This window comes from Primulina tabacum, chromosome 11 (genome assembly GCF_025594145.1).
Source record: "Primulina tabacum isolate GXHZ01 chromosome 11, ASM2559414v2, whole genome shotgun sequence".
NCBI lineage: Eukaryota > Viridiplantae > Streptophyta > Magnoliopsida > Lamiales > Gesneriaceae > Primulina > Primulina tabacum.
Window position 1 is genome coordinate 15030113 of NC_134560.1, and position 8869 is coordinate 15038981.

Sequence of the window (8869 nt, forward strand, 5' to 3'; positions counted from 1 at the left end):
CCCTTGCTCCATAATCAAGAAAAACATGAGTTATGAGTCAAAAGATGCGTATTTCATGTCAAACCTTTGCACAAATGATACTGAAGGATCGTTTGATGAGCATTCTTTCGGATGCTTCAAACAAAATATTCTCCAATGAGTTGCAATAGCTCGTGTTCTAAGAATATTAACACCGATGAATTAAATCGAGTTTGGTTAAGAACCAAGCGGAAGAAACTCGAAGTAATCCTTCGTGAAAAAAACTGTTATATTAGAAAACATTTTAACTTATGTAAACTGAATAACTGAAAAAGGATAGATTAGTTTTTGCATTCATGAGTTCGGTTATTGTGACAAATGAACTGACGGATATTCTAACTGATCCAAACAGTTTGAAAAACAATAGTTAATCAGTTAAATACACAAGATATGTTTATAGATGTTCGGAGACTTCAACTGCTCCTACGTCACCCCTTCTACCGCCTCGGGCAGGATCCACTAGAAGACTTTGATTTATACAACTCTTTGTACAAACTCACTCAGCTAGGACTTACACTACTGCGTAAACTGAACTCCTATCTACGACTGAAGGCAAGCACCTTCCAGCCAACACTTCTTTAACGTCTATGTGTCAAAGGCTACATACACAAGTTTAACGTCTTTGTGCAAGACTTTATTTGAGTGGCTGAGAGAATTTGTGTGTAAGAATTGAACAAGGATGTTCTCACACACTGAGGGAAAATGCTTCTAAACTAAGCAGATAACACGTTAAAGTGTCCCTCTGGGCTGAATGCTTCTGAAAGCAGATGTGCAATGTACATGCTCTTTCTTTTCTCTCTTGAAGAAGCTTTGTGTATTGAATCTCGTTCTTTTTCTTCAGCTTCTTCTTGTGGTGTATATTTATGTATGTATATTTGAGTCTTCCCTGATCTTCTCTTTATATAGGCGGGAATACTGAACGTACAATGAGACTCGTTTATTGTATCCGTTGTATCTTGAATTCGTTTCTTGGACTTTGTGTTTCGATTTTTCGACTGCCCTTCTGAAACGTTTTTGTCTTTAATGCTCTGATGCAACGTCCATTATTGTCCTTGGGCTGGACAATGGCTTTGTACCTTCACGTACAGCTGGACTCTACTGAAAGAGTTTGTCTTCATCCATAACTAAAAGATTCTGACTGATGCTTCGATTTGGTCAGTTGAATTAATCTTCAGTTGGGCTGATGAAATCAGTTGAATCGTCAGTTGAAGTGATTTCACTCTTGTTCAGATGGACTGATCAGCTGGGTTTCTTCATCAGTTGAACACTCCTTTGGCTGGCCAGGCTTCTGAGGTTCTCCTGCTTAACCTCCTATCAACTGGACAATCAGCTGGGATGCTCAATTGACGTAACAATTAGACTAATTCAGTTTGTGCGATCAGTTGGGTCTTCATTTTGCGATGTAAACAGCTCGTGAGTGATCCTAGATGCTGGACACTAAGGTAGATTATTAGTAACACTATTAACAAGTTTTGTTATCATCAAAATCAAGATTGCGAACTTGAAAAGTTCCAACAGATACTATATGATAGACCAACGAATTATTCATGAAAATACATATACATCAGCATATAAATGGTGTAAATGATGAGAAAAAGAGATACATGGAGTACCTTAACGTTTAAACGCTCGAAAAATTGAAGGTTTTTGCGTAGAACGCGCACCGGAGAGGCGGGGAAATATTTTATTTGAAAGCTAAGGGGGCCGACGATTTTGCTACTAAAAATATGAGAGAAGGCTGCTGTTTGGTAAGGAGGGGATGACTGTTAGGTTTAGAATAGGTATAGAGTTTGCTTAATGTTGTGTTTAAATCAAAATATAACACACTAATGGGCTCTTAATTAAAATTTAAACGGTTAAAAGGGTTTTGAGCCCATTAAGCACTAAAATAAATCCATCAAGCACAATAACACTCTCGAAAAATATTTCTTTTAGGTATGTTTTTGAAAATATTGCCCGAACTCTCGAAAAGTCCCCTGACTTGCTAAATTTTGCGTACCATGTAAAAAAATATGACCCGACGAATAAAAATACCCAACTAAGGCCCAACTTCGAAAATTAAACTTAAAAACACCTCATATCAAATAATTAAAATTACTTATTCAATAAAAATATTTTTCATGATTATCCCCGGTCTCCGTAACTCGTTCGAGCGCGAAGTTCGACTTAAATCCCTAATGTATGAAACTTTAACAAACAATGATATAAATACCTAACCTTACAATAATCATACATTAAATGCATAAAACCATTAAACACATATTTTAAATAAAATCCTAGATTGCATGCAGTCAGGTTACGTAGTTCGGATTTTCTATACCTTACAATTTTCCCCCTCCCCCCCTTAAACATAATTTCGTTCTAGAAATTTAAAACATACCGAATAACTCTGGATAACGACTCCTCATCTCGGTCTCAATTTCCCAAGTAGCCTCCTTCTCGGAATGATTCAGCCACTTGACTTTGACCATATGAATGATCTTGTTCCGGAGCCTCCTCTCCTGTCTATCAAAAATCTGAGTGGGTCTCTCCTCGAAAGACAGGTACGGCGTCAACTACAGTGGTTCATAGTTCAGAACATGAGAAGGATTCGACATGTACTTCCGCAGCATAGAGACATGGAACACAGTATGAACTCCCACCAGATTTGGCAGTAATGCAACTCTGTATCCGAGCGTCCCAACTGTCTCTAGGATCTCGAATGGTACGATTAAGTCGAACGGTACGATGAATCTAGGACTGAGCTTGCCCTTCTTCCCAAATCTCATCACACCCTTAATCGGTGCGACTTTCACGAATACATGATCTCTTACTGCAAACTCAAGATCCCTGCCCCGCTCATCTACATAACTCTTCTGTCGGCTTTGCGTGGTCCTCATTCTGTCTCGAATCTTGACCACTAATTCTATCGTCTGACTGAAAATATCTGGTCCCAACTCTGCCCTCTCTCCTACATCGTCCCAATACACTGGAGACCTACACTTCCTCCCATACAATGCCTCATATGGAGCCATGCCAATGGATTTTTGATAACTTTTGTGGTACGTGAAGTCCACAAGAGGTAGCTTCAGCTCCCAGCTGCCCTGGAAGTCGATCATTCAAGCTCTGAGTAGGTCTTCCAATATCCGAATCACCCTATCTGATTGTCCGTTAATTTGAGGAGGGAAGGTAGTACTGAATAGTAGCTTAGTACTCAATGCCTGATGCAGACTCTTCCAGAATGCAGACGTGAATCTCGGATCCATGTCTGACATGATGGACACTGGAATAACATGCAGTCTAACTATCTATCTGATATACAGCTCTGTGTACTGAGTCATGGTGAAAGTCTTCTTGATCGGTAGAAATTGTGCTAACTTGATGAGCCGATCAAATATCACCCAAATGACATTATATATCCTCCAGTAGTCCTCGGTAGTCCAGTCGCAAAGTCCATGGTAATGTTCTCCCATTTCCAGTCGGGAATAGGGAGTGGTCTTAGCTTCCCTGCAGGTCTTTGATGCTCGGCCTTAACCTACTGACATGTCAAACACTCGGAGAAGAAACGCAGAATATCCCGCTTCATGCTCGGCCACCAATAAAGAGACTGAAGATCCTTATACATTTTAGTACTCCCCAGCACTCTGATCCCAAGATGAATTTGGCATTATTCTTTGTCAGGGCGGTCATAGGCACAACAATAGAAGAGAAGCCCTGAATGAACTTCTGGTAATACCCAGTTAAACAGAAGAAACTGCGAATCTCTGTCACACTCTTAGGCACTGGCCAATCTCGGACTGCCTCAACCTTGCTGGGATCGACCTCCACTCCATCTCGAGATACAATTTGGCCCAAGAATGCCACTCTATCTAGCAAGAACTGGCACTTACTGAACTTAACATACAATCGTCTGTCCTATAAAGTCTGCAGTACGATCCTCAGATGCTGACTGCGCTCTTCTCTGCTCTTTCAATAGATCAGGATGTCGTCAATGAAAACTATGACGAACTGATCCAAATACAGCTAGAACACACGATTCATGAGATAAATGAAGATCGCTGGCGTGTTCGTCAATCAAAAAGGCATCACCTTAAACTCATAGTGTCCATAACGCGTCCTTAATGTCTTCTTATGCACGTCAGACTCTCTCACATTCAACTAGTGGTATCCATGATAAGAGATCTATCTTCATGAATACTGATGCTCCCTGAAGCTGATCATATAGATCCTCGATCCTAGGCGGTGGATACTTGTTCTTGACCGTGACTTTGTTCAGCTCTCTGTAATCAATGCAGAGCTGCATAATGCCATCTTTCTTCTTAACAAACAGTACTGGTGCGCCCCATGGAGAAAATCTTGGGCAAATGAAACCCTTATCTAAAAAGTATTGTATTTGATCCTTCAGTTCCTTTATCTCTGCAGGTGCTAGATGATAGGGTTCCTTAGAAATAGGCACGGTACCTGACATAAGATCGATAGAAAAGTCCAACTCTCTGTCTGGTGGAATGCCTAAAACGTCATCAAGGAAAACACTGGGGAAGTCTTCGACCACTTTCACCTCCTCTAGTCTCTGATTGACTGGCTTGATCACTGTCACGATACTGGCCAAAAATGCCTGACAGCCTCTCTTCATGAGCTTTCTCGTACAGATGCAAGAAATGATGTGCGGCATTTGCTGATGTCTGGCTATCTCAAATATAAACGGCTTACCACTGTGCGGTCGGTCAGATACTGACCTCGGTAAAAAATCTATGATAGCTCCGTTCATAGAAAGCCAGTCCATACCCAAAATAATGTCGAACTCCGGCAACGGTAGCACAATTAGGTCTGCCCGCACCGCATTTTTCTGTAACTGAAGCTCCAATCTCTTCATTATCTGCGATGTAAACATCTAATCTCTGGATGGAATGGAAACTCTGAATCTCAAATCCATAGCCTTTGGTATGGTTCATAGTCGCTTGACAAAATATTCAGATATAAACGAATGTCTAGCTCCGGAGTCTAGCAATGCATATGTGGCTACACCTGGAATATATATCCTTTCTGCGTCAAAACATACCATCAATTCTTATCGCGTTGAAACTTAAGAAATTTTATACCAGCAATTATCCCAAAATCCCCAAAAATTACTGATTTACTTATAGTACCCAATCAAAAATCTCAAATTTTACCTCAAAAATTTCGGAAACTGCAATTTGGCCCTTAAAGTTCAACTATTTAGAACATGCAACCTAATTTATTCTAGATTATAGATCCCAAAATAATCCCCACAACAATCATATAACCCAAACAATCAAGGCGGTTAATTAAAATTCTTAAACATAAAGTTTACCAGTGATCAGTGTAGAGCGTAGCTCCGCCTCTGCCTCCTCGGCTTGCATCACATAGGCTCTGCCAGTAGTGGGGCCCTTTTTCTTGGGGCAATCAGCTGCCTTGTGGCCTTCTTCCTGGCATATGAAGCATTTGAAGGTTCCCCACATACACTTGCCGAAGTGGAACCGGTTGCACTGCTTGCATGGCTGCCTCTCTACCAGCTTAGGAGCCCCTAGTGCCTGTGGTGTCCTCTGCTGTCCGGGCCTCTGAAACTATCCCTAGGGCTTCTACTGCCCCTGATGCCTCGATGGCCCGTGAACCGCCTCTTCTGCGGCTGTGAACTAGGCTGGGCCAGATGCCTCTTCCGCTGCATCTCTTTATCAATGTCCCTTAGAGCCTGCTCCGTCTGAAAAGGACAAGCGGTGGCCTCGTCATAGCTCGCCGGTCTCTTCAGCATAACATCCCGTCTTAAGGTGGGTCTCAGGCCATCCATGATGTGCCTCAGCTTCTGGGCAGCATCTTGAGAAATAAAGGGCACAAAGTGACATCCCCTATCAAACTTCCGAATAAACTCTGCCACAGTCGAGTCCCCCTTGCGGAGACTCATGAACTCTCTCGTCAAGCAACCCCTGACATCTGCTGGGAAATATTTGTTGTAAAAAATCTCTTTGAACTGACTCCAAGTAAGAGTAGCCAAATCCACCCGATGCGCGGCTCCCTCCCACCATAGGGATGCGTCTTCCCTCAGCATGTAAGTAGCACACCTGACCAGGTTGCCAACCCTCATCTCCCGATACTGAAAATGTAGCTCCAATGACCGTATCCAACCCTCCGTCTTAAAAGGGTCAGTGGTACCCCCGAACTCCTTCGGGTTGAGCCATCTGAACTGCTCATATATGTCTATCTGGGGTCGAGGAGCCTGCTCCGCCTGCTCCATCAGTTTCGCAATGTCCTCGAGGACTCGAGTAGCTGCGTCTCCTTGCAGTGGCCGTGGTGGTAGAAGGCCTCTATCGCCTCCAGTAGTATCATCTTATCTGCTAGTGCTAGGGGTGCGTCTGGGAGGCATGATATCTGAATACAATCCACATTCTAAACGTAACCCATCATGCAATTTAATCTAGTTTTTAGAAACATTTAATTCTTAAATCATGAAAATGGCTAAAAATGTACAGTAAATCGCTGTAAAACATGTATCATGTAATCATGCAGGTAACAGCAGCAAACTATTTAAAACATTTAAAATCACATAAACTTACAGACTTGAGGCTTGAAGTCTGAGCCGCAGAAGCTGACAGTGACACAATCCTATAAAGGACCCTTCCTATGATACCAACTGTAACGTCTACTACTTAAATACTACTAGATTTTTTTTTTGTAAGCTCATTTTAGAAAATTACATCTTTATGATTGCATGCAATAGCATCTGAAAATTTCACATTTAAAATAAAAGTAATCAACTATCAGATGAAAATACTGCAATTAAAAAAAGGACAATTCTTCAAGTACGAAAATATACATCCACTCCTAACTCAAATCATAGTGTGCGGAAAAATACGGTCCTCGGGCTAGGATGTGCACATCCAACTCCACCTACTCAGTTTTCGGCACCTCCAATCTCCTGATCAATATGCTCACATGCATCATTCACACCTAGTGAGTCTAAAGACTCAACACACCTATAACATTATACTGAGTACATATACATAACATACAACAGTAAAAAGTACTGTAATCAACATACATTTCATGATCTTAAAAAAACGTAAACGTAAATGTGATAAGACATAACGTGTCAAAACTTGTCTCAACATATCATCATATATGTGTTCATTTTCTTTAATTCAATTCAGTTCATTAGTTGTGACTTTCGTATCAGCTCTATTCGATGGATCCATCTACGTATAACCATGGTACTCGACGGCGGTGATATCAGCGACAATATTACCCATCCACTGAGCCTTGGCCTTACATATCATCGTAGACATATTCGTATTAGTCACAACCAACTCTCATCGTTCAAAACATGTCATCATATTCATCACTTATCAAAATCATGCATATACATAATTTTCCTTAAAATCAAGCATGCATTGTATTTTTCATAATTACATAAAAAGTTATATACATGATAACATAAACATTTAAAAAATGTCAAATCGTGTTTAGGGCACTGCCAGGATTAAAAACTCAACCCGGGTGCAAAATGACCATTTTGGCTCTAGAAAACCTAATTGACTGTCTTACCCCTGGACCTCAAAATTTCGACCCGAAGCTAACCAAACTCCTTAACATCCCAAAACATAATAATAAGCATTTCTTGGACGTAACCTCGAGCCCATTCAAAAACTTAAATGATTCGTTTTAAAACTTGGACCGGGGTCCCGGTTTTAACCCGAATCAACATGAAACTTAACCAAAATTTTTCCAACTTCAACTGTGACTTGAACCTACACAACCAGCCACTAAACCACTCGTTCCAGAACCCTTAGGACCTACGAACCATGCTTGAAATTTGCTGGAAATTTCCAGCGCACAAACCACGAAACCCTAGTTGCGTCTATACCACGATTTCTTGACTCTAGCCCAAACCAACGAGGACCAGCCCCAAACTAGACCACCCTAGGACCATGCCAAGCCGTGGGATCCTTCTTGGACTGACCTAACCATGCCCTTAGCCCCCATGCACGTGGACGTGCGCAACAACCTGATAGCCCCTAACATCGAACCAACCGAGCCTCCTTTCCAACTAACTCCTTTGATCAGCTTATGGACTACGACCAGCTGCTCATGTCCCTCTCCCAGCCCTGTCCATGGACCCAAGAGGGTCAGCTTCTTGGCTGGAATCGAGCCATACATGACTGCACACCCCAAATCCCTTGATATTACCATACCCAAACCAACCAAACACAAAGTACCGTTCGGCCCTCAATATTTCTCACCCTCAGCCTACTCCAGCCCCTCGACACCTATTTCTGTGACGTGAACAGCCCTCTAACCACCAGCCATAGCAGCCCCTTGCACCATAATAAAAAAACGTGAGTTATGAGTCAAAAGATGCATATTGCATGCCAAACATTTGCACAAATGATACTATATGATAGACCAACGAATTCTTCATGCAAATACATATACATCAGCATATAACTGGTGTAAATGATGAAAAAAGAGATTAATGGTGTGCCTTAACGTTTAAATGCTCGAAAACTTGAAGGTTTTTGCGTAGAACACGCACCAGAGAGGCGGGGGAATATTTTCTTTGAAAGCTATGGGGGCCGACGGTTTTGCTACTGAAAATATGAGAGGAGGCTGCTGTTGGGTGGGGAGGGGACGGCTGATAGGTTTAGAATAGGTATAGAGTTTGCTTAATGATGTGTTTAAATTAAAATATAACACACTAATGAGCTCTTAATTAAAATTTAAAGGGTTAAAAGAGTTTTGGGCCCATTAAGCACTAAAATAAACCCATCAAGCCCAATAACACTCTCGAAAAATATTTCGTTTAGGATAGTTTTTTGAAGATATTGTCTGAACCCTCAAAAAGTCCCCCGACTTGCTAAAT

The 8869-nt window shown here is 41.5% G+C and overlaps 1 protein-coding gene across 1 annotated transcript; it reads right to left on the reverse strand.

Annotated features, from left to right (window-relative positions):
* Positions 1-2573: 2573 nt before the first annotated feature.
* On the reverse strand, positions 2574-4870 carry LOC142519654 (uncharacterized). Its single transcript, XM_075622689.1, has 2 exons — positions 4331-4870; positions 2574-3101 (listed from the first exon to the last, which is right to left on the reverse strand). Exons 1-2 carry the CDS (start codon positions 4868-4870, stop codon positions 2574-2576), a joined length of 1068 nt encoding a protein of 355 aa, XP_075478804.1.
* Between the last annotated feature and the right edge of the window lie 3999 nt (positions 4871-8869).

Coding starts and splice junctions, on each gene's coding strand:
- LOC142519654 (XM_075622689.1), bottom strand. CDS start 4,870: ATGAAGAGATTGGAGCTTCAGTTACAGAAAAATGCGGTGCGGGCAGAC. Junction 3,102..4,330: donor TTTCTCCATGGGGCGCACCA/GTACTGTTTGTT, acceptor ATCGACTTCCAG/GGCAGCTGGGAGCTGAAGCT.